A 27050-nucleotide genomic window follows, 5' to 3' on the forward strand; every position below is an offset into this window, starting at 1 on the left:
GCATTATGGAAACAACCATTGGTAAGAGTTGTGTGTTCCGTGTGAGAACCAGAAAGAGAGATAGGGTGGAGAGGGAGATAGATGCCGTGTGGAGAATCCATGTGTGTACAAGAAAGCGCTTTAAGTAGAGAGGGGGGAGAAGAGAAAGCACCAGAGATTGGTAGAGTCAGAGCAAGCCACAGCGTGGAGGGAGAGCAGCAGCAGCCCCCGTCTCTGCCTTCTGGATCTCCCCGAACTGAGTGCAGCCTAGGGCGGCTGCTGCTGCTTGCTGTCGGCGGGTGGATTCTGCAGCTCTGTACACAACCCACTTTGCCCAGTGACTGCACATACAGAGTCTACAGATTGCACTATGCCTGCACATCTGCTTCCTTTACTGCCACTCAAGGTAGAAGGTTTGATGCGTGCGCTCTGGACTTGAAATACCAATGACCCCTTGCCAGCACACCCGCTCATTAAGGTAGGCACACACCTTTTTTTGTACCTTTAATTGAGTTTGTGTTTACAATAAACACTTAGAAGTGACTTAAACTTCACCCAATAATAGGTTACATAAATTGAACTGCTTTAATCTTTGCTGTTTATAGTATGTACACATTTTTATTTAGGGGGACTTTGCTTAATATCATTTATTTACTGTAGTCAATGTTGTTTTCAATGCCTTACAGCCACTATTGTCTTGTTCCGTACAATTAACATTAAACCTCAACTGCTATAAAATAAACTTGTAAATTGGAAGGAGCGTACTACAATCCAGACTTGATGAGGTGATGCTTATTAGGGAGTTGTCTTGTGGATAGCTTTGCCATGACCTCTTATGTATCAGAATGTTCTCGCAGTAGAAAGAGTATGAGGATATTAAAACATGCGATGATGTCCAGTGCATAGTCACAACCAATCTGTACACATTGCTTGAGCAGGTATTCCAGTTCAACAAAGCTCTACCGTCTCCATGTGACTGTGGTACTGCTTGTAATTGAGATACAAAGAGGGACAATCCAAAGTCAACATTTTTTGAAACATGAACTGGAAGCCTAGCAGGGATTTTCACTGCAAGTGTGCTCAAACAGGGTATTTCCTTTACCTCCAAGTTGTAGTGACCCCCATAAGTACTCATGACTTTTCCTACTAGCAAATATTGATGTGATTGAAAGCCAATGAAAGCTCTTCAGTCTCAATGCCGATTCTTAAATTCATTATATTGTGGCTAATGATGGTAGTATAGATCATTCCTAAAAACACAATTATTTACCCTACTCCTGGTGCTTATTTGTGTTCAACGCTTGGCAAAGATAAAATATTTACCACTAAATATAAAATTAAATAAAATTTGTACGCATATATTGCTTTAGGACAGTCCCAGTAGGAATGATAGCATAAGAGCTGGCCGAGTCACAAAAAGCATCAATAATCTCATTCCTCTGACATAATATTTTCCAAAATAGGGTGAGGAAGACAAACCCCTAAAGTGATTAACTAGCTAAAGTATATTGGTGAAAGCCCACATCGAATATACCTCATAAAAGACAACATATTTGTCAGTCATGCTTTGAGAATAAAAAAAAAAATGTGATTCCAGCTCTAGTATGCCAAATGTATTCCCAATTCCCAAATTGAGGAGCACAATAAAAGTGTTATCGGGTCTTTAGAGAATATTTCACAGGAGAAAAAGTGAGCATCGGAATTCTTTTGTTGGTGAGGAACATGAATATATGTCTCTCTAGTCAGTCAGGGATAGTCTAAGACTGAGTATTTTTGATCGTTCTCATGTAGAAAAAAAGTAGCCTACCCTCCTTGGACATGGAAGAGTATTTTGAGATCCACTTAATGAATGAGAGAAGACTGGAAGGGAACATAGACAAGCAACAACAAGCCGTCATGCGCACGTTGCAAAATTACCAACAACCAGCCTGACCCATGCTGTGCTGGTCACGTAAATAGATCGCTATGTTTCTCGGCTGGCCTGTGAACACCTTAGAATGCCCTTGAAAGAGCTGCTCGAGGTGATTGGGGAGATGGAAGTTGAGGTTTTCTTGCTTAGGGTGCTGAGTGGGGAAAACATGGATAGATTTGTGGACGATTAATAGTAGTTGGGGTGGAAATGATAAATCTGATGGTATCAATCGCCTCACTAAATAATTTTCCGTCTACAAAAAAAATCATTACACTCTTAATGGAGTGATAATTGGCCTGGTTCATTCACCAAGTCTACATACTGTAAGTGATTCTGTTTCATTTTAATTGCTTCCGTGTGTGACATTTATGCAACCCAATTAAAAAGTATTGCTACTACTGTGGAACATTACAAAGCTGTTGGTGACAGATTAAGAGGGGCCAATTTTCAATGGCATGTGAGGGCAGAGTTGTAAACAATCAAATCATGGATCAGTTCAAGGCCTTACAACTTTAAAGACAATGTCAAGTTTCAAACTACTGGACATTTCCCTTTCTGGCTTTTAGATGCACCCATTTCCTAAGAAAAAAAAACACCTTTCCCTCCCCATAATGGCGCTAGCTATGTCATTTGTGAGATTTAAGATCAAGTGGAAAAGCTTGTGTGCATTTAAGCATTCAAACGACCCGATAAGGTTGCTGGAGGGTTTCATTCCCCTCGTCCCCTATCTTATAGATTGCTCAGCATAATGGAGAAGCTGGAGCCATCCTCTCTTATTTTGGTGAAATGCAGCGTGCACATTATAACATAAGTGTTGAATCATGAGTGGAATCATGGGTCCTCAAAGCAGTAAAGTTAACTTTGTTTATCTATACTATCATGTGGCTCTATAGATCTCAATTCGGCATGCATTTCCATTTCAATGTTGGGACTGAGATGTTGATATGTGCTGTAATTACTACAGTATGCTTGCAATATGTGAGACTTCAACTGGGCCAGTTTTGGAGTTTGAACTAGCCAATACACCTGAAATTATAAAGACCTTTTCCTTGAAACTGTTTTCTGCAGCACATTTCTAAAGTGATGATTTTACACTGTAGAACAGTCTGCAACCTTTTTTTGACCGTTGACCGGTAAAACTCTTTCTATTTTCTCGTAGACCGGCTAATGGGAAGGGCGACAACTTAAGACGAAATTGTGTGGGTTGGGGTTGGTTCATGAACAACGTCCACGACGGCAAAAACAGACAAACCAAAATAACAAGTATAATAGCAATTATTATTTTTTTTTATTAAAACGTTTTACAACCTAAATATTTATTATACTGACACACCGGCACCAGGTTGCTCACGACCAGTACCGGTCCACAGGCCGCTGGTCGGGGACCACTGATGTAGAGCATCACTTTAATTATGTAGATTCTACAGTGCACCCATAGATCACTCTCATACTCCATCACTCCGTTTGTTCTTTTCTAACATCTTCCAGAAAAGGGCAGAATCCAACATATGAAGCACTAGCCACACTTTTGGCCCCTAATAACCTTCTGCCATGTTTTAAATTACAAACAAGCTTGATTTTTCATGCTTTTTCTTGTAATTCTAATAAAAACATAATACAAGATATGAATTTACCTCTAATGAGCGTTGCACTATTAAAGACAAATGATTGTTGAGGTGATCTACATCGTCAAGATATCCATTCAACCTTGAGTGTTTTACAATAATCACATTCGATATTGATAATAGTATCATTTTCTCAAGATCATGTACATGGACTGTACTGCAGTTGTGCTTTGAAATAGGAGTTTAATTCATGGCCTAATAATGCTGGAAACCCAAAACACTAACACAAATCACTCTTTCCGACTAAAATGTATGTCATCCAGCCCTCCTACTAAAAACAAAATCAAAAAAACATCAGTCTGATGTGTATCTGAATGAATGATGAAGGAAATAGCTCCTTACCTTTGTTTTCATAACAACTTATACTAATAAAACCATTAAATAAAATTATAACAGAGGAAACCATTTTTTTCCACGGCATCAATTGATTGGCCATTGATTGTGCTGCTTTTCTGTTATGCCTGACATGGCCGTCTGGTGACAGTAAGGCAAAAAAAATGGCTCTGCTGTTCATTCAGATGCATCAATTCCTCTTAGTTCATCACTAAGGCATTAGCACTATTTTTTTGTTCTTTGTGGATGATGAACAATATGTAACTGAGAACTGTCTTATTGTCTTTCTACATGTTTTCCTGCACCATTGCATTGAAGGTTTGGGATTGGCGTTAATTAGTGTTAACATTAAAATAGCAGAATCCCTCTCATTCTTTCAAATGTCTATATTAAGTTTGACAGTAAACTAACTGGGTGTAGTAAAAAAAATAGCACTTTTCTGTTTTCACTGTCTGTCAAGTTAACATCACTGCCACCTTATAGTACATTTAAAGTAAGTTTCAATTCACATGTCATTTTTTTTTAAATTGTCAAGTGACAAAGAATATCTAAAAAAAAATACTACCTCAAAGCACTATTGTTTTCCACTGCGTCTTCTGACTATACTGGCCTAGTCAAAAAAACAACTCAATAACAAAGTATTCTGTTTCTCTTTGCCTGTAAACAACAATTGAAAGTGAACATTTTGGGGTAAATGTTAGGAACACATTGACAGGATTTACCATGATTCCCCAGAGACCACCGATATACTATCTATTACATTTTTCTCATTTCAGTACTTCCCACAATTTCATTCTTTTCAGCAGGCAGCTTTGCAATTTGTATCTCAGATTAAGTTACTGTATATCGAGAGAGGATGCTGGGATGCCATAAGCAAATTTCACCGTAGATAATCAGTTTTAGCTTACATAGATGCACCAATCAATAGAAACCCAGGCTTTACAATGTCAGTTTTCATTCACATATCACCCACAGATTTATCCAATTGTACATACACCAATTTTGACATGCAAATTAAATGAGGGCATCCGTGACATGGAGTACAGTGTTCCCCCGGTTATCGCGGTTAATGGGGACCGGGTCCACCCGCGATAAGTGAATTTCCGCGAAGTAGGGATTCCCCTTTAAAAATGCTTAATATGAATTTAATTCCCAAATTATTATTTTTTCCCCCCGTGTACAGTACACCACATAGAATACGGGTAGAGAGCGTGAAATTCATGTTATAACAAAAAAAACCTGTAAAATATGTTGTCTCAATGTGATATTTGTATTTACAAAAAAAAAAAAATCCCCAAAAAATCCACGAAGCTCCGAGTCCGCGGTAGTTAAACCGCGAAGTAGCGGGGGAACACAGTATAATAATGGCATGGATCTTACTGGTAGCCAATTCATGTGCCCAGGAAAATGTTTGTGTGAATATTGAAGTTAAAAATAAACCAGTTAACAATTTAGCACCTGTGTGTTTCCTATAATAATTCTAAAATGTGCGAGTTATTTGGAGGTTGTGAAAGAAGCTCGCTATATGTATTGCTTTATTCCCAAATCAAATTATTGCATACAAAGCAAACAATAAAAATACATAGAAACATGTGGCAGAGGTACAAAATTATCATTAGCATCATCACTATCATGATGGAATTTCTGCTGTCTACTCGTTAATACATATCAAGAATGTTTAGACTTTAGTCCTCTTGTCAGTATTATTCCCGTTACAAATACACCTTAGATTTTGTGAAGCACTGGCTCCTAAAGCAAAACAAAAAAAGGTACACACATTCACATGAATGCGGAATAATAAAATCAGTAGTGACAACAATGCTCATCTGATCTTAACAATAACATGCTGTGGTACACTCAGTATTTCTTTGTTTTTCGCTTCTTCTTTTTTTACCTGGTTTATAAATATCAGTGTGATTCCTGCAGTAACCCATCCATGCAGCTGAGAACACTACTGTGTATGATTTCCTACAGTGCTATCGAGTGCTCCAAGGTTTTAATCCATTCTCACAGGTTTTTGTACCTCCCATCTATCTATTATGTTATCTGAGCTATTTTTCCAATGTGTTACAGTAACTTATTGCCTGCAGTTGACAACGTTAGACCGCTAATTCTTTTACCTGGCATACTAGCTGTAAATGTTCATGTTGTATGAGGCGTCAATTCCAGGGCAGCTCTGTGGGAGAGTGATTAGCGCGTCGGCCTCACAGTTCTGGGGTCGAGGGTGCGATCACAGTCGATCAGGTCCGCACTGTGTGGAGTATGCTTGTTCTCCCTGGGCTCAGGTGGGTATTCTCCGGTTACTCCGGTTTCCTCCCACACCCCCAAAACATGCAAGGTAAGCTGTGTGAACACTCTAAATTATCCCTAAGTATGAGTGTCAGCGTGAATGGTTGTCAGTCTCCAAGTGTCCTGCAATTGGCTAGCCACCGAAACAGGGTCTCACCTGGTTGGTGCCCATAGTTAGCTGGAATAGGCTCCAGCACCCCCTTAGTGAGGTTAAGTGGTTTAGAAAATGAATGAATAAATAGACATCCATTCCGATTTGAGTGGGAGAATGATCACAGACAGCCTCTCTCTCCGTCAAAACGGGATTGGACATCTAGCGCCATCAATGGCAGCAATGAGTTATTATTGACATATTTCTGTAAAACAAACTTGATGAGCACAAAGACTGTCTTTGCCATCTGAATGTTAAAAATAAATGGTGTCAAAGGGAATATGAGTTAACGCCTTGATTGTTATATTGACAGCACTAATTGAAAGTTGTTGTGTTGATTATACCCTATCCAATCAAATGTGAGAGCTGGGGTGTGAAACATTTTGGGGGCGTTGGAAGTACTTATGGGAGATTTCAGACTCAAATTGATGGCTCTTGACACGGGGCAACTTCCATATGGAAAATAATCCCTCACCAGTTTGGCAAGAATGAAAATGCTTTCCTAAACTGTTTTAATTAGCCATTGTCGACATGGGAAACGGATAGCGAAAACGCCGTGTAGTGCGCATTACATCATGGAAGTGTTCCTCTCATACTGTGAGTTGCACCCACACATGCATTAACAACAGCTACAAGAAAATATCTGAACTTATCACATTTCTTTAAAATCCACCAATTACTAATATTTCAGCTTCTGTTAGTTTCCAATGGAAATGCGTAAACATATCTTTTGGTACCTTGGGCCCATTATAAGCAAGCGTGAGCACAAAGAAAAGCCAATTTAGTTGTGGTAATTACATTTCAAAAGTTACCCGATTCTTTACTTTTTCAAAGAAATAAGCAAGCAAAAAATAGTTGGGAATCTTCAGTGAAGGCTTTTACAATGTAATATCCTAAAGGTAAATTACATCTGATGTGCAACAGCTGTGGCACGGAATCTGCCATTTCAAATATGGAAGCATTACAATCAATGTGTGCAGAGATTTTTCATATTCCCTTATCTCATCATCTACTATAAGGGGACTTTCTCTCTCAACATAACGTAATGAGCATGTATAACTATAAAATTATGATGCTTTTCAGAAGAGTACATTGATCCCTTGTTGTTCCATGGTTTGCCTCTCATGGATTTAGTCCATCGCAGGGTTTTGAAAAGTATTCATCAAAAACTAAAATAATACGCCTTGTTTCATGTGCTTCAGACAAGAGAAAATGTTTAGTGTCATGGCACACATGACACGGGGGCTTCAGACAGACCCACGGGTAGATTGGCCAATGAGAGTACCAATAAGCATCTTCGCAGCCGCTTTTAATGAAACTTCTATTAATACATCCACACTCTTGGCACCATGAGACATAATGGTTCTGAGAAAGATAAAAAAAACAACTTCTCGAACATCTGAACAAGATATTTTCTTAACTCATTATAGTCATGAAAATCACATTAGAAGCCACTGTAATACTCAATATAGATGTGACAGCTACTTGTGGGAATAAAAGATCATCCCTTCATTTAACATCAACCGACCGTAGAGCCATATAAAACTGCAACTTGGGCCAGATCCAAATTTCTGTCTCTGATTTGAGAGTCAAGGGTGTAGAGGAATTTAATGACCTGAATATTTGTACTACTACGATGAGGTCTACTAGGATTTGTTATAGAGTTGAGGTTTTTTTGTGTGTGTTTTCTGGCTTTGGGACAAACGGATGGAACCATTTTGAGTATGCCATGCATTTTTTTCCTGTATTTTCTCATAAGCAGAAAAGGGGGGAGCAAAAGCATTTTTTTTCATTGCTGTTATGGTAAGAATAATTGCCTAAATAGAGGCAACGAACTGTTTGTTGGTGTGATTATGTGCTGATAATCATGTAATAATAATCATCTTTATTGGCCAATTATGTTACAATGTTTCTCCTCGGGAAATAGATACACTCTAGAAACACTAAGTGCATTTAGGCTATATGACACAAAAACATCGAACCATTTGCTATGTACAGACAAAAGTAGTGAAATTTTAATGGAGGCAATATAAAGTGACAGGAATATGATTATGATCAACAGCCCTTACATATCATATACGGTCATTTTGATGATTTTCTCCTCAATACGTGAAATCTCTTGAAAATAAGTGCAGAAAACATGATACATTTTATACTATTCTCTTGAGCCAGTAGGAAAAACATGAAAAATTCCTTTTGCACACCTGTTTGTGATCGTGGGAATAACATATCTGTCAAAAGTGGTCCAAGAGTGTCATAAAAGTATGTATTGTTTTATACATAGATTCAGAAGTTCACGGGTGTGCATTACTCAAGTGGGTTTATTCAAATGGATTTGACTCTCGTATAAATGGCCCCAGAGGCAGTGACCTTAATATTCAGACTTCTGCAAGCTGGGGCGAGGCAGTGTTGTGCTTTGTATTGCTGCCTCCATGTCTTGCATATTTACACTATTGTTCCTTAATTCAAAAAAATAATCGAAAAACAATTCACTCGAGTTCTTTATGCAAATTTTGTAAGACCTCCTTGCAACGTTTCCTCCTCTCATTCCGAGAGATAAATCATCAATTTAAAGATGTACCTGTGATTGATGGTAAATCCCTATTGTCTTTATTCTTGTCTTTCTGTTCCAACCCAAAAACAGAATACAAAAAAAAAAAAAAAAATGACACAAGTGGGAGTGAAGAAGGAACTATCAGGATACCACCTGCCCAACTTCCTTACATTCGGGGCGAAATCTAGCTATTTTCTTATGAAAGCTCCAGTGTGATTTTTTTGGGGAAAACAAATCAACACGTAAGCAACAGAAATAACATAACTAAAAAACATGACAAAAATGGTGTCTGTGCATGCAAGGGGCAGGAGTTCCCAAGGGATTGAGTAAAAGGGTCAGATAAATGAATCAGATGAAAATACAACACAAGACAATGACTCGAAATGGGACAAATAAGGCATGAGCAAGAAACAAAGGTTCTGCCAGAAACCAGAAGAAAAGAGAACAGAATAACAGACCCCTCAGATTGATAAATATACCTTATGGAATTGAAGGAGTGGTTTTTGTAGGCATCTCTATCAGATAGCATTCTCGCTTCTGCTATATTGTAGAGTGTTTCGTACAACATAATTGCCACCTGATTTTGTCATTGTTAAAATGTTTTGAACAAAAGCAAAACAAATAAATAAAAGCATGTAAGAAATAATAAAATGTAACTTATAGTTAGGGGCTGAAGCGTGAGGCAAAAAGGAGAATCTAAAATATAATGGGAATATTGAACCATAAATTTAGAACGCAAAAGTGTTTTTCAAATAGAGAGTGAACAGGCTGCCCTTCACTCCTACCAAGAATGTTTCAAAGGCAATACTTGATGCATTTTCAGATTTAGTTCACAAACCCTGTGTTCTTTTGGTACACTAATGTGTTTGAGTATAGAAGCCAACAATGCCGACAGTAAAGAGAGAGTAGATGCAAATAGAGAATGACAGATATATGTGGAGTAATATTTGCAACTGTCCATTAACGAAAGCTGAAGGGCCTCATAGCGAATTGTCGCACATAGCTCCAGGCGTCCCTGTGGCAGAGAATCATCTCAGTGACTGAGCACATTGAGACCCATGCGAAGAACAGAGGGTGGTGGCAGCAGGACAGCTTGCAACACCATTTGAAATGCTAAAGGGCTGTTCAGGTCTGTTAATTCAAAGGTTATGAATCCAGAAGAAAGGTGACACCTATATTGGGCGTGATGCTAGCAGTGCCTGGTGTAAAATTAAATGTTACATTAAAAAATGCTTGACAGGGGCACCTGGTAACTAATGGATTTGCACCGGGAACATTAGACAGCATGGATAGATACGCTGAAGACATGGCTACATTAACTACATAAGAACTAGGGATTTGAAGAAGGTAGTCAGAAAAACAATAGCTCCCAAGTAAACAAAATTGGTAAATAAATATGACATTTAACTGGAAAGGAAATTAACGACTTAACTTATGTGCATGTGTCTGTGTTACTGTGTGTAGCTGGTGTTGGCGTGAAGACGGGAATGCACGCACATCAAACGGAATTAAACTACTTCAGCTCAAATAAGCCTCTTGGTCCCTTCAAATTTACATCCACCCTATTGCAGGATATTTCAACGTCTGGCTGTTGTAAGGCTCTGGTGGACTGGTAGCACAGGTCTCAAGGCAGCTCACACTGCTTTGAAACAACAATTTTCAGCCAGTTGACTTTGACAAAGGTGTGACAGTACTTGACGGGTTACAAGCATCTGACGGCAGGTTGCGTAGTTTTCTGGATTCGCAAGCGCACAGGAGAGACAGGTCGCTAAATAGTGGTCAGTCTTTGTGGTTTCTGGTGATTTCGAGCCTAAGAAGGAAAAGATCTTTTGAGCATGCTGTCTTAAAGATCTGTGGGACAGTATACCACTCTAGTATGATCTAAGAAACATAAACATTTGAATGATTTAAGCAAAATTTTGCTTCTGGTACACCTAACAGTGTAAGTACGACAAAGACAAATAAAAATGAAATGCCGACTTTAAGCCCTGAAGCGCTCGAGGCAATTCATGGATTAACGTATTTTTAGAAGAAATGTCTAAAGTTCCTAATTGCACCAAAATGTACTTCACTGCTACTCTTCCAAAAGGTAAAATTGTTTTTAAAAATCCGACACCAGTAGACATATTTGTTTTGGGCAAAAACATGGAAATGGGACATGTGTTGGAAAACAAGAACATCCTCGAAAATGCATGATTTTTCAACAAGTCGGCCATTTTCCTTCCATCCTGATTGGTTACTACCACCAATCTGACAGCTGTTCCTCAGCCGATTTTATTATTTAATTTCATTTTGACAGTTGAGGCATTGAGCAGGATTAGAGAATGCACAGGTAAACACAGGTTTAAATGCCACTACAGACTGCTGTCTGGCACAAGAACAGCACTTGTGATTTGCTTGCCACATTTGGGCTACAGCAATGACAGAATTGTACAGAGGCCAAAAAGCAAATGGAAGAACTGACAGTCAAGCAAATTGGGACACAGGAGACCACTTTCTACTTCTTGTTGACTTCAATGATACTTTCACTACTTGCAAGCGGATTTTTAGAGTACAACAAGGTACCTTCTGTGAAAAGGTTAACACATCAGAATTTGTTTGAATGATTGTTTTTGTTTTTTTCATATTTTTCTAATATTATTTTTTAAAACTCTGATATACCTTATCAGTCTATTCTTGGGATCGATGTTTTGTTAAAATAGTGCAAACATAGAACACACTAAGATGACAAGGCATAGACAAAGGCCTTTTGTTTATATTGAGAAGTGTGCAAAAGATTGTATTTCTGCCAATTTTTCCTTACGGTTTTGACTCTCAAGATGGAAAATTTTCAACCTCAGCAATGTTATATTATTTTAACTTTGTGAACTTTGTCCTCTATATTTTGCGCTCCAAAGCTTGATGATTTTGTTCAAATATTTCAGCGCTCTCTTGGACTGTCAATGATCACTCACATGAGGTTGACTGTCCATTTTTCAAATGGTCAAAATATTAGGTAAAATAATACATAAAATACAGATTATTTTACACGATTCTGAAAACAAAAGTTATGTATTCAAATATGACATTCCAGTAAAAGTGCATGTTGTTAGCTCAGTCAATGAAAAATAACCTTCAACCTAAAATGGCTCCAGTCTGTTTAATATAGACAGAAGGCTAGCAGATGGAGAGTTGGAAGGATGCATAATTGCTTGAGATATTAAAGGGTAGCAAAACTCTTCAGAGAATGGCAATATTTGAGTATTATGCTTGACACTTAAGTGGCATTGATGAGCAGAATGGTGAGCAGATGGAGATAAAAATTAATGGTGGGTCCACCAAAGTTGAACAACACCGGTTCTTCAACCAGGGAGTTGCTCAGATTTTGCTATGGCTTTGTTCTGATTGAATTTGAAATACACATTTTTTTCCATTCGTAGAAGTTATAGAAAAGGTTTAAAAAAAATGGAGCAACCTATTTTCTAATTATTCCATTTGTCCTATTTGGAAAACCTAATTTCTGTTCACTGTATGTTTTTCTGTGGTTAATTGGCAAACAAACAATGGTGCAGTTTGCTGCCCTCCACAATCCAAATTCATCTGGGATACATTTAACCTTACCTGGAACCTTTAAAAGCCAAAATAGAAAATGGACAGGTGGTTTGATGATATATATATATATATATATATATTTTTTTTTCTTTTTAAAGTTGACCTTCTATTTCACACTGAGAAGGTTGAAAATTGATTCCTGAATATTTAAAATTATGCCCTAAGCATGAAGTACTCTTAATTGCCTTTTCGAAGCAATCTAGGCTATAAAAAAAATCTATACTCAAACATCAATGGATTAGTCATATGCAGGCCTGTCAGCATTTTATATTACATATTGCATTCATTAATTGTCCCTACTACTTAGTGTTGTTTTCATTAACAATGATGTGAACAAATATATGAATGACAAACTTTTATTTTCTGAATGAACACGTTAATGTTGAGCTAAAAACATGTCTTGAATGACGATGACGTGTTTACAATGTGTGACGTTGGTTTATTGTGTAGTTAATTCGCATCCATCCTCACCGTGTTTGACCGAAAAATATTGTTGAATGCATGTACGTACTATTTACAGTACATAATGACTACAAATTGAACTCTATAAACATGGACCAACGTATAATGTTAATGTGTGGATGTTATCTATTTTTATAATATACATCATTGCAATATCCACATATTCCAATTAGATGTCCATCCATCTAATTTTTATGTAGAATTCTATTGATTCAAGCTTGTTGAAACACTTTCCTTCTGCAAAACTTTGGATGAAAGACCTCCACTACTTGATCTCCAAAAACTGACGTGTTTTTGATGATCTCGACATAACCAAGTTTGAAAATAAAAGTTGACGGCTTTCACTGGCTGCAACACTCACTCAGGTGCCCATTGTGACAGGTTAGGGTGGACAAATTACCCTTTAAAATAAAAAAAAATGCTGGATCTTCTACTTTTCCTTCAAATCTGAACACATTCCTCCTTTCTTTCATTGCAAAAAATCATCTACTATGACAGTTAGAAAACACAGTTATTTATGGACCATGAAACAATGAATTAGAATATTTGTCAGGGTAAGTGAGGGTTCTTAATGATGAGCAGTAAATAGTTTGTGTTGGGAAAAAGGCTCAAGGCTGTCTGTATAATAAAATAATCAGTCACGTCCTATTTACATAATCTTACTCTTGTACACAGCTCCAAGTCTATCTTTTCCTGCTCTTAAAGATACAGCCTTTGCCAATTAATTTTGTTCTTGTCTTTTATCTACTTGTCTTTCTTGCTCTGAAAATAACACCACTCCTTTTCTGCGCTTTTATCTTTCGTATCATGCCCATGAAACTGAGAGGATGCGTGCACAGCAAAAAGAACTGAACATAAAAAACGCTGTTCTCCTGGGTTTGAAGAATAATGCTCAATCAAGCTCACAGAGGAATGGATCTTGTTCATTCTAGGACAAGTTGTTGATGAGTCTAACAAGACTTGCAGTTGCAAGCCAGCAAATTATATAACTGAAAAAATACAACTGTATTGCAAGATCCGAGTGCGTGTGGTTTTTGTCCGTGGGACACTTCTTATGCAACCATCTTACAGTATGTTGCACACAGACAGGGAAAATTCTGTCTCCTCTATTATTCCTCATCCCTTAAATTGAATGCAACTCAGTTTTCAGCTACTAAACGAAGCTACTCTGCTTAAAGATTACCTCCGTGACAGCCAGGCGTGTTTGTATTTAGCACAGGACTACCTAGCATTATTAACAACACAAATATTAGGTGTTAATCGGCTGTGAGTCAATATGTTAATGTGTATGTATATCACTTTTTTTTTATTCTCTGTCAAACAACTTATTTTTTTCAATTAACTTATTTATAATAGAAACAAGGGTATTTTGATGACACATTTATATTTGTTTTAGAATATATTACAACACCCATCTGATCAAGCTTAATCATTTAGAATAACAATGCTCAGTCAGAGCAGGTTTGAAATGTTCAGATATTTGGAGTTGATTGAAAATCCTTTCCGACAGATCTGATGAATATTGAATGACGAGAGTATTGCATAAGTCACTTCTTTCTTTCTCACACAACTTAGTCTTTACTACTTTGGATTTAGATCTAATTTTCATAAATGAACAGCTGGAGCAAAGGCCTTCTTTCAGGGACTCCCTCACATGTCTACCCTATTAAAAAAAGCCAAAATAAACTGATTGCATAAGGAGCAGGAAAAAAAACTGAGAAAGAGAGAGATTTAATTTTACCTGGGTGGTGTAGTGGTAATGGGGGGTGTCTCAGTTGGCACTTTCTTTAAATATGTCCCAATGTCCTAGACCATAGAGCAGAAGAGATTGTGGACTGCTATTTTGTGACAGAAGTAATTACCGGTAATTGACTGACTTTAGTAGGCAATATAAAATTCTCTTTGTGGTAATTTTCATTAAGTAAATGTGTTGTTTTATCGTGTCATGGAAAGTAGCCCATCATAAATTTGTTCCGCAATCATTTAAGTCATTTCTGAAAAGGCATTTTATGGAGCTGTTTGGATGAGAAGAATGTGTACAATATGAATGGATTTAACAGAATGTTTGCATTTTCTCATATCAGGTAATTAAATAGAAAGGGAATTATACTGTTTCATAGAATATTTTTCCCCCTCCATCAATTTTTTGTGTGTGATTTTACAGTAACAGCATCCCAACATAAAATTAAGCATCTATCTGTCAAGCCACTGGATATATATTCACTTATCCTAGAACTAGAGCCTATCCCAGCTGACTGGGACGATAAGGGTCTAAACCTAAAACTGGTCATGCAACTGAATAGACAGCTATTGCCAGTCACTCACAATCGTCATAGTCGGGCAGACCAAATGAAAAAATCCAAAACCTCTATGGAGACTTTAACTCTTGCTCCTTCTTTTCTTCTTTTTCCAAACAAATGCTGGAATTCCCAGGCAGTATAAGCAATCTAATGAGCATGGGTTTATGGTGAACCTATTTGATCAGTAATCCCGGTCATTCTTCTTTCATCATGCAATTCTTACAGGTTCGATTATGGGATATTGCTCGTCCATTATTTTCCATCTCCATTTTGCCCCAGCGTGTGGTTCTATAATAGTAATGATCTCCGCCTACTCAGTGTCCATGGCAGTATTGCCCTCCCCTGTTGTGTCTATACTTATAGTCAACTATCTGGATTCTGCATACACTGTCTATTATTCCCTTTTAATGGTGACAGTTCATATAGATACAAATAACAAATAAAAGTCCACTTGAAACAGGTAGGAAACCTCACTCCCAGTGCCTTCAAGAGAGCATATCAGCAGCTACAACTGTTACCCTGGGCTTTTAGCCTTATAGTGTGTTTGCCATGCTTGGTTGTTCCCTCCAACTCGGACAATTTGCACAAGACTAATGTCTTAATGTTCATAATTTCCAAATTCACACATGATGTAATTTGACCCTAAACCATGTCCTCAGTGTCTTAAAAAAAACACATCAAATCCATTTCCCCAGGATCCAGCACACCAGAAAACCACAAGGTTTAAAGAAACCATTTGATAGACAAAAGCGAAATTGTTATCGCAGTGCAAACCAAGACAATCTTTGTCATATGATATGGTTAAAAAAAACACGGTCACAACCCTATTTAACTTCGCTCTGTGATGAAAAAGGGCAATTGTTGCCATTTACAGAGTATATCCATGCAGGCATGTTATTCAATTATTATGTTCCAACCTGGTTTTGGTTACATCCATTTACAAGATTTTTATGTGCAATGACTTAATAATGCTAATAAAAATCATGGATTTCTTTGAAGGTAATCAACTACGTCTATGGTAATAGACATGTTTCCAAAAACAGCATTATACCTCAACCCCAAGTGATGTCATCTCATTGGCCAGTGTTCATTCCATTGAAGTAGGAAAATGCTACGAATACATTTTCACTTCACATAAAGTCATCTATAAATGTTGCCTCAGCAGCTCTCAAAGAACAATGAATTTTGAAGTCAGACTGTATATGCAAATAGCTGCTTGCATTTCATTCTTTTAATGAAAATGTTCTCAAACACAGATTAAAAAGGAATTTTCAGTGGAGTCCTACAAGGCTGTCACAGTATGTGTATGCAGTAGCCAGTCAGTTATGGTCCCCTATTTAATGACTTGCTAATGACAAGCTCATTGCACAGTTAACTTCAATATATGTCTCTCCTAACACTTCTCTTAGCTTATGTCCACAAGTTCTGCCTCAGCGCAATTTCCTGTCACTGAGGCTTTCTGTGATTTTGAAATGTGAGCTTTCTTGACCCGCTTTTTGAGGATTTTGTAGAATTATATGAGGTCGCCCCAAAAACCTTCACCAAGCTTGAAAGGCTTTCTACCACAGCCTTGAAGTTATCCATGTAACTATAAACAATATATCATCGCTCAACTTGCCTTTTCAATTACTCCAGTCTTTTTTTTGTGTTCTGAACTTTTCTTTTATATCACACATCCAAATGTCACAGTGCAGTCAATATCGTTATTCCATATTTCATTAAAAAAAATACAAACCAAAACTGACTAGAGGTAATTGTAGGAGTAAAAATGTATTATCAGAGTTGACAGACGATATTTTGGTCACAGTTTCATAAAGAAAATTGGATCTGTCATGAAGGTTGTATTGAGGAAGGCAATAACGGTTTGGAATTCCCTAAGAAAGTTGTTTGCTTTTATAAATTGCCAAGGATGAAAACCTCAAATTACAACATCCATTTTTTGTGTTCTCCCATTTTTCTTTCAGATGGGTAATGCCTCCGAAACATATCTGTTTGTTTCCAGAATATCAAAAGACAATGACTTCCTCATGGGGACGCTGTATGCGATTTTTGGTGAGGGGTTACCTTTTGTCATTTTCCATTCTTCAAATATTACTAAAATGTTCATTCACAAATCACCAGGGATCTAACCGTTGGTCTCAGAACAATGAGCCGGACTTGCTAACCACTCTCGTTCCATGCCCCACCAACACTCTGTATTTTGATCTAATTATAAAAATGGTGTTGCAGAAACACAAACAGTGGAGGTTTCTGGAAATTTCAATTCATGCAAGCATAGAAGGCATCATATATGGAATAACAGCAATGCAGATCTTAGGTTACTTTACTATTGGTTGAATGTTATTAATAGTGTTATGGCTGCATTTCAGGTATTTGCCTTGCTGAGTCAAATAATCAAAGTGCAAGCTAAATATCAATCGGGGGTCTGGTTTCTGCTTGACACTCAATGATTAGGTCGAAATTAGTTGGAATTTTCCTTTTATCCAGTTCAGAACATAAGCCGCGAAGAATAATTTCCACCATTGATCATCATGGCTGTAATTTTAGGATCTTACCTATACCCCTTTATTTATTTTATTTATGCATCAGAACAAAAAGATGGGTTTGGGCAGAGAAGAAGAAAAAAACCCAGAAGTGACACATGATTAAATACTCGTGCTTCCTTTTGGAAGTAGCATTGCTATTGTGATATGACTATTCCTACCAGCGAGAGACAGCAGGTCTAAGAAGGACAAGGAATAGAGGGGAAGAGGAAAGTGTGGGCAAGAGAATAACAGGAGTCAACTACAGGATGAAGAAAGACAAAGTCCTGCAGCCGACATTACTGACATGGAGGAGGCTCCTCCCTAGGAGATACAAATCTAAGAAAGTGGTACCCACCTACCAGCCTATCACAATGGCTACCAAGTTTCCGACAGACAGCCATTCACCTGCAACATGAATGGAGCGTGTGGATAAAGTGTTCCTTCAAAAAAGACGAGCACGGCCAGGGAGAAAGGATAACGGAACTTTTTCCCTCAGGTCTGTCCTCCCACTGTTGCTACTCTGTGGGATATAGTGTATGTGGTGCTTTAAAACAGGTTCAAGGAGAGGCAGTCAGGCAATATACTTGCTGTTAAGTGTTCCCTGGTAATTAAAACATAGAATCATTCATTAAAAGTATGCCATGATTTCCATGTTTCTTTAAATCTGACATTTTGCCCATTTCATCGATGTTACAAACATTCTATTATAATATCTTAAACTGCAGGAGAACAGGGATCAAATAGTGTGCAATTCTACATTGCAGGTGTACTCTCGGTGCTGGGGAACGGGATTCTGCTGTTGGTGGCCTATAGAAAAAAGTCCTCCTTGAAGCCAGCTGAGTACTTTGTGGTCAACTTGGCCATTAGTGATCTGATGATGACCATGTCCCTTTTCCCTATTGCTGTGCCATCATCCTACGCTCATAAGTAAGTCTCCTGATATGTACTAACAATATTGTGTTTTAATGACTGATCTTACTTCCTGTAAACTTGAATAATAAGCAACCTTGCTGGTGCACAAAAAAAATCCCCCAAATTTGACGATCATGAGTGTTGACCTACTCAAAAGGATGTACTAATTAGAAAAGGGGATATCCCCTGAAAACAATTCGAAATAATAACATATTTCTAAATAAAAAATGGAGGTAAGTATCTCATCTCAGCTAAGAGAACGTAAATTCAATTTGGGAGGAATGTATCTATAAAAACAGATAATTAAGTCGGCTGGGATAAGCTCAAGCACCCTCCACGACCCGAGTGAGGATAAAGCAGTTCAGAAAATTATGAGATGAGGTTATGTTGTTTAAGTTGTTCAAAAAGTCTTGAAAACAGAAAATACCTTATAACTATAGAAAGCTGTACTATATATTCCCCTATCCATCTAGGTGGCTGTATAACAAGACAACCTGCACCGTTTACGCCTTCTGTGGTGTTTTGTTTGGCCTGTGCAGTCTGACCAACCTGACGGTGCTCTCTTCTGTCTGCTGGCTCAAAGTCTGCTGCCCAAACTATGGTAAGCTGATGAAATATATATTTAGATAGAACTATCTATCACATTTTATATGATTGACTTTTATTTTAAAAAGCTTTGATGATTTATCAAGTTGGCAAGTTAACCGATGTCTAGTATACTGACCTAACATTAATGTGTGTGTATATGTAACCTGTATATGCCCATGCTCTAAGTAGACCGGGGAGAACATGCAAACTCCAAACAGGTGTACTGACCTTGATTTGAACCCAACCCAAGACCCCAGAGCTGTGAGGCCGACACGCTAACCACATGCCCCTACCCTCCCCTACGCCACCTCCCCCACCCCCTTGGTTCATATAACAGAATAAAATTAATAGTGTTCAACAAACGAAAACTGTTCAACTTGACCTGTATGAACACAATGCACGGGTCAGAGAATTTTGTCAATCCGCCCCGAACCGTTTTGCTGCCGGTCTCGTACTTTCTTTTTTCATTTGTGTTCAATTCATGTTTTAGCTTTAGTGTTTCTTGTCCCTATGATTGCCCATTGATTTCTCTCTTTCGTTGTCTGCTCCTAGTGTGCCAACCAATCTGCTGCTGTATTTCATTTTTCTCGTTCATGATTAATGTAAGAGTGCCAAATTTAATCCCACAGTTAATTCCTCTAATTAATCAGCCCTAAAACAACAAATCAAAAATTGGCCCTGAGGATCGATGCATATACATTCTATGATATACCGACCAAATTTCATTTTGATGTGTCCACAAATAACACAGAAGTATAAATTTAAAACCTTCCATTAATGAATAAGCTCTGAGACAAAAACATTCATTACTGACTGCCAATACTATTAATAAGACCTTTTCAAGGCATCTTGAAAAAACTCTAAATTTCTGTTTAAAAGCTATCCTGACTAATAAAAATCAAGATAATCTGAATAACTAACAAATAGTGACTGTTTCAGAGTTGAGTTTTGAAAATGCCCCCAACTAGTTTCTGAGGTCCATTTGAGTTCCAGTCTTGTCACTGAAGTCAAGGCCTTATTTTAAAAGGCCTGTTTTTAACTTTTTTTTCTTCCCAGAAACACATCTATAATGCAAAAGACATGACTCCAGAGATGTCAAGCCTCACAAATGCAGGCGTCTGAAATGCAAATGAGTTCAAGTAATTATATTCCTTTTTTTTTTTTTTTACGAACCAACAAAGAACTATGGACAGAAAGTTAATCACTAAGAAACATCCGCTATGCAAAGCTGCTCTTTTGTTCAGACTTTACTTTATGCACTTAACAAGCAGCCAGCCTCGCTAAGATGCACAAAACACCGTTGCAAAACAGGGTCAAGTAGTTAATCCTGATTTAAATTATTTTATGCCCTGTATGAAGCAGTTTTAAGACAGTAGAGCACTAGCCCATAATCAGTAACCCAAAGTTTTGAACCATCCATTTTCACATTACCCCCAACTCACAACATACACATGTTCAGGAAAGTTCAGGACAATACGTATATATTTTGAGAGAACTCATAAAAGTTCATTCCACAGAGAAATGTCCCAGATTTCCAGTCGAGAATTAATATCGCAGACCTTTCACTGCAGACCAATTTTTTAAACACTCGACAGAATATTACTGGTGGTAACCTCCAACAGGGATAAAAGAGAGTAACCTTAATAAACAAATTATGCCCTTTGGAAGTGAACACTCAGGCATGATGAATGTGATAAATTAGTACTCTGACTGATATATATTTTTGTTTTTGAGGCTTCAAGCTGTTTCTTCTGTGGATGGCAAATACAATGCATGAGAAGTGCAAGAAAAAAGCAAAAGAACTGTTTATACTTTCACGGCACAATTCTGTGAAGATTTATTTACATGGTAACTGGAGGGCATAAAGCATGATAACATCAAACGACTGCTGACACGGGGTTAATTTTTCACTCTTGGAATTGGAAGAGACAATCATCACATAAAAGTGTACAAGTGTGCTTAAAGGAAAACAGACTGAGCTTTATTTTAAATTGAAGAATGTGTTTAGGGGGGCTTATTTATGAGGTCTGAATACAAAAGCATTTGTACGCTTCACTGAAAATTAAAGTCAATTCATAAATACAAGAGGTGTGATGCTTGCTCTCTTATTAGTTTCAAGATGGTGAGATGTTTGATTGAGTTTGACGCTTCGTAACTTGGATTGTTGTCATATCTTGAAACAAATGTTTTCCACTGAGGCCTGAATATTTCCTATACAGAAGCATTTGTAAGTAGAGGTACCAATGTATGGAATTTTCAAATCCTTCCGGAGAGTACTTTTTCCCCCACTGAAGTCTGCCCCTTGGGAATGATAGAAAATCTTCGCCCTCTCCACTTACGTGATATATGTCACCAGGGCCAGATCATTGTCTTAATGAACCCATGATGACAAACAGAATAATAAGCACATCCCTTTTGATCCCTTTCATTCAACCAAATCTACAGCTGATTGATTTTTGAGGGCTGAATCAATGTCCATAAAACAAAGAATTGACTGGGATGAGTCAGAGACAGAGATGCTTGGGTTCATTCATCCCACTACGGATTTAATTTACGATGGTAAAAAATGGAAGTAGAAGAGACTAAAGAGTTGTTTGCAGTCTACTGACAACATAATAAATATGTAACATCTTTTTGTATGTTAAGTGCAGCTGACTCAGAGACAATTGGTTAGGAAGACTCATTTAAACAGATCTCAATTAGAATCCAGCATATGCAGTGTCATGCCTAAAATATTTACTTTGAGTGAATATAGGTTAGTAAGAGAGGTAAAAAGAAAGAGTTCTGACAGTGAATGGAGAAAAACAACCCAACTGCTTATCACTCATTTAAAAGTAATACAAGGTACAAAGTACTTATATACACTCTTTCAATCTCTTTTATCCACCTGCCTGCATGAGTAAACCGAATTACTGAATAACAGGGATCCTCTTCAGGGTTAAAAACACTTAAGTATACACCATCACGCACGAGAAAATAAAGTTCAAGTTTATCACATTTCATCACACATTGTGGTTGAGGCTTTGATTTAGTAGATGTTGGAAAATCAAACCATCGTGTTAAGGCAATTCAAAAGAATTAATAGGAGCTGTGTTAGCATAAGGCTTGTGAGGGAAAAAAAAAGATATTTGGACAATCGCCTTTAAAATATGTGCACATGATTTAGAATTTTCTAGTTCAGTTCCTCTTTCAGCGTGATGTGTCAAACATGCTCAGGTTGAATTTTTAATGTGCCACTTAGATGATTTAATCAGTGAAAGGGCACTTCACAACAGATAAAAGATGCAGTGTGTACAGTTAAAGTATAAGGACGAGCGCACACAGTCTGACACGCACACATCCACACAAATACCATAAGAGAACACAACGCATTATACGCCGCAAGGTTTAATCAGCCGCCCCCACTATCGGTTTGGACTATAAGAGAGGCTGACATGCAGCTGAAGAAGCCTGATGGTGTAGCATATACGCCTTGCAGTATACCCTTTTCCAATGACACTGCAGTGATGATTTAGTTGACCAAAATTCGTTAGTCATCGGCTAAGGGTGAGAACTGTTCTAGTTTTTGTACACCATTTGCTACTTATGAGTGTAACCACACTAACATGAATAGATAAACTACACTACGTTTGATGTGGTAAAAGAAAAATAATAAGCTCAAAGCTACCCTTTGAAGGATTCTTCACTTCTTCAGTTTACTGTCACAATTCAGCACTCACATCTTAAATTTGTGCTCGCTGGTCATGGGAAAATGAAATAAAATTTGAAAAATAATGACTTTCAATTTGAAAAAAATCTTAAGTCAAGTGTATTTTGCTGCTGAAAAACAATAAAGTCTTGCATCATCTAGTCAAATAAAGATTCATCCTTTTTTACTATTATTATGTATTCCTCCTACCTTTCTGTTAAAATATGATGGTATGGAATCAGTGTCATCCACAGTGTTTTTATTTTCCTCACTTGCCGTCCCACACAGAAAAAGGATATATTTTACTAAGTGGCTTTTTGAACTTTATATAACTTTTAATAATGCATTTGTTATGATGTCCTGCCCACATCCTGCCATACATGTCCCCATAAGCACATACTGTTCCCCATCCAACGTCTCTGAGAACAGAGCCGACAAGTAGTGCGCAATGTTATGTTTGTGTGACCGTGAGACTTGTTTTTTCAAATAGACTTTTTGTTGTTTTTTTCTTCAGGCAGCAAGTTCTCCTCCTGCCATGCTTGCTTGTTGGTCGCAGGGGTCTGGTGCTATGCGGGTGTATTTGCTGTGGGGCCCTTGTCAGGCTGGGGAAAATATGGGCCTGAGCCATACGGTACCGCATGCTGCATTGACTGGCATGCACCCAGCCAGAACTCTTCCGCTATGAGCTACATCATCTGCCTGTTCTTCTTCTGCTACATTGTACCCTGCACGGTCATCTTTCTCTCCTATATGTTCATCTTGATGACTGTACGTGGCTCCCGCCAGGCAGTGCAGCAGCACATGTCGCCTCAAAACAAGATTACGAATGCCCATTCACTTATTATTAAGGTAAGTGCAGAAAATCTCATTTTCTTATTTGTTTCCATATATACAGTAATACCTCGTTTAGTGTGGTTCATAAGTTCAAAGACCAGCTGCAATATGTGAATAATCATAGTGTCTATTGAATATTATTCTCACTTTTTTTCCTGTACTATTATTGAACTCACCTCTTGCAATAGCGATAACCCCCTTTGTAAGTACGGTATTTTAAAGTTAATATATTGGCATGATTTTTGTTATGTTTCATTTAGCTATCCGTGGCAGTTTGCATCGGTTTCCTGACAGCATGGAGTCCATATGCGATTGTATCCATGTGGGCAGCTTTTGGTAACCCCTCAACTGTACCACCCATGGCTTTCGCAGCGGCTGCTATCTTCGCCAAATCCTCTACACTTTACAACCCTATCGTGTATTTGGTTTTCAAGCCCAACTTCCGCAAGTTCCTGTGTCGGGATGTAGCACAGTGCAGAAGGTCACTCTGTGGGTGTTTACGTCAGCACAACTCCACCCAGAAGGGAATGTGCAGGCAAACTCATCACAGAGAAGAGTGCAAGTCTACACGGCTGTCCAACGGGCTACTGGAGAACCATGGCCCATGTAGACACTGTCCTTGTCCTGACATCACAACTACAAGAGAGAACTGTATCGACTACAGCCCTCAACGGACTGCAACAATGCTCCAAGGTTCGCACCACAGTGAAGTAGCTGTCAGTCAACTTTCCAATGAGCAGCAGAGTGACTTCCTCTAGGTTATACTGACAAATAGCTGGCACCCTCACAGGCAAGTAAACAAGTCTAATGAAGAGAAATAAATGCCTGAAAGACATTTCTTGCAAGTGCTCACAGATTAATTAATTGATTTAGGTGAACAAGTCAAAACTTTCAAATGCCAAAGTTTAAAGAATTCAACTCAAACCTCAAATACGTGTGTTACTGTCAGTTTCAGATTCCCAAACAACATGCAATCCTGTAAAAGTTAAATCAGGTCATGTAAACATGCAACGATCAAAAGATCAACTTCATTAGATTTAGAAGGAGGAGCTCTCTATAAACTACCTTTTATCTATTTATTATTAATAATGTATTTGATCCTGTGCTTGGTTTATATATTTATTAATGCATGCATCTAATTAGAAGACAACAAGGTTGTCGTAATGTAAATAATGGACTCCTTTTTCTTTGAGCTGCATTGATTTGAATATGTCACTCCAAGTCATTTGAGGAAGGAACTGTAGGCGGGCGGCCTTTATTGCATTGTCAATCAGCTGTATTCAGGAAAACATTGTCGCACAAAAAAATGTTCTATCATCTGTGTACTAATTGGGGAACTCAGGACAAAAAGTAGTCACAATAGGATTCTTTTCTTAATAATATAGATTTTCTTGTCTATTTAAAATAGCCACTATTTTTGAATTATATAAAATATCAATTGCACTGTGACAAAATCAGAATATTAGTAACGTTCAGAAAATAGTTTATTTAGTGGAAAATTGTCGTTTATGATGACTAGAAAGGAACAATAATGTTTAGGACTAATATTAGGCTACTTTCATCTGTGGTCCCTATGTTTTTTTTCTTCGGATCCAGGGTTTAAATCGATACAGTTGTCATGGTTTACTTTTGGGGCATTTGTGTTCTCATTGCATCTTTTTAAAGCAGGTGTGTAAGTAAGTATATGTATACAAGATTGGAGTGTGGCTTTAAGCCAATGGGCACTCATGTCGGCCATTTTCCATCAGAGCGCTTTTTATGAACTTAACGATAGTACAGTTAATGGAGCTTGTGTATATGTTATTTTTAATGACTAGGAAAAAAATGGATTCTATTTAATATTTGTACAATTAAATCTACTGAGGAAAAAAATATTTGATGACTACAAAGGAAGGAAGTTGTTAATAAGACAATCAAACAGAATTGATAGGAATCTGCAAACTAATAATAAAAATAATATGATTTGCTGATTTACTGACTATATTCCAAGATCTTGGGGTAACCTTTTTTTTTTTAACTGTATTTTACTTGCATAGAAGATAAAGGAAAATAATCATTTAGAGCATTGTAAAAGCATTTTGAAAAACTATACTTTTAAGGCTTTAATTGATATATTTTGAAATTGGACATTTAAATAATAAATTCATGCTACCATCACATTTTATTCCACTCATTTGTCAGGTTCACTATTCAATGAAAATAAACCATGACATAAACAGAGAGGAATTTGTCTTTGAGGCATGTTTACATATTACTTTAAACATTCCCCATGGTGCAACAAAGAAATCGCTTTTTCTTACATTTTTCAAGATCATTATAAATCTTAAAAGGATTCCATTAATCCCATGAAAAGCGCAGTGAGTTGCCATGCAAACACAAATCATACTTTACTTTTGTGATGTTTTTGTTGTGTTTGGACATGAACTTTAGAACCACTTGACATTTTTCCCCCACAGCACAAGTAATTGAATCATTTGTTTAGTTTTGACTGCTTGCTTTATGAAAACTTCAGGATGAAATTCTAAACAAAACGCTATTTCCCCCATGGATGGAGAGCATATTCTTGAGTGCTTTTCCACCTAAACACATATTTCTTTGATTACCATAATAATTTCACACGGTGACATTTTGTAATCTAATTAGTCTCCCCTCCTTTGTAATTCATTTGACACTGTTTATTGTTGTTATGTATTGATTTTATGAAGGAAATTAGATTGAGCAGACAGGCTAGACCTGTGGTTAAATCAAATGATATAAAGTGGAGGAAACTATCTGTAATCACACATACCATTTATGTGGTTAGATGAAGTTAGGCCATTGGCTAACGCCTATGCAAGTGAATGACTTCACACTCGTGATCATTAAAAAAAAACTACCTTTGATTGTATATCTATATTAATCATTATAGTATAGGAGATTTTTTCTTCATGGCTCTTTTCATGATATTTAAAGAAGCTTGACCAAAAATAAATACGTATAATAATCACAGGGAGGAAAGATATGAGTGAATTAAGCAAGTGTGTTTTTGGATGGATCTAGGGTTGACATGTTATAGTGGATTTGGAGTTATTTCTGTGGAGGAATGAGTTTCTAATGGAGAGGGGAGAGGTAGAGGACGAGATAGTCAGTGATATTGAAAGTGATCAGTGCTCTGACATTACACTTTGCTACCCCTATCTGTATTGTTGCAGCCAAACATTTAAATGTAGTTTACTGTAATTTGACTTTTGGTATCTCATTTCTATATTTAAACACTCAATTAGAACAGGGGGGGAAAAGCGTCTTAAAAATGACGGCCTAGTCTATG

At 37.4% G+C, this 27050-nt stretch overlaps 1 protein-coding gene across 1 annotated transcript; it reads left to right on the forward strand.

Annotated features, from left to right (window-relative positions):
- The first annotated feature begins 121 nt into the window (after positions 1 to 121).
- opn7b (opsin 7, group member b) lies at positions 122 to 25796 on the forward strand. The gene is made up of 6 exons (XM_077715291.1): positions 122 to 457; positions 17161 to 17248; positions 18486 to 18648; positions 19107 to 19234; positions 23424 to 23758; positions 24004 to 25796. Exons 2-6 carry the CDS (start codon positions 17161 to 17163, stop codon positions 24499 to 24501), a joined length of 1212 nt encoding a protein of 403 aa, XP_077571417.1. The 5' UTR covers positions 122 to 457; the 3' UTR covers positions 24502 to 25796.
- Positions 25797 to 27050: the final 1254 nt, after the last annotated feature.

The sequence above is a fragment of the Stigmatopora nigra genome, chromosome 1 (genome assembly GCF_051989575.1).
Source record: "Stigmatopora nigra isolate UIUO_SnigA chromosome 1, RoL_Snig_1.1, whole genome shotgun sequence".
NCBI lineage: Eukaryota > Metazoa > Chordata > Actinopteri > Syngnathiformes > Syngnathidae > Stigmatopora > Stigmatopora nigra.

Coding starts and splice junctions, on each gene's coding strand:
- opn7b (XM_077715291.1), top strand. CDS start 17,161: ATGGGTAATGCCTCCGAAACATATCTGTTTGTTTCCAGAATATCAAAA. Junction 17,249..18,485: donor GACGCTGTATGCGATTTTTG/GTGAGGGGTTAC, acceptor TCTACATTGCAG/GTGTACTCTCGGTGCTGGGG. Junction 19,235..23,423: donor AGTCTGCTGCCCAAACTATG/GTAAGCTGATGA, acceptor TTTTTTCTTCAG/GCAGCAAGTTCTCCTCCTGC.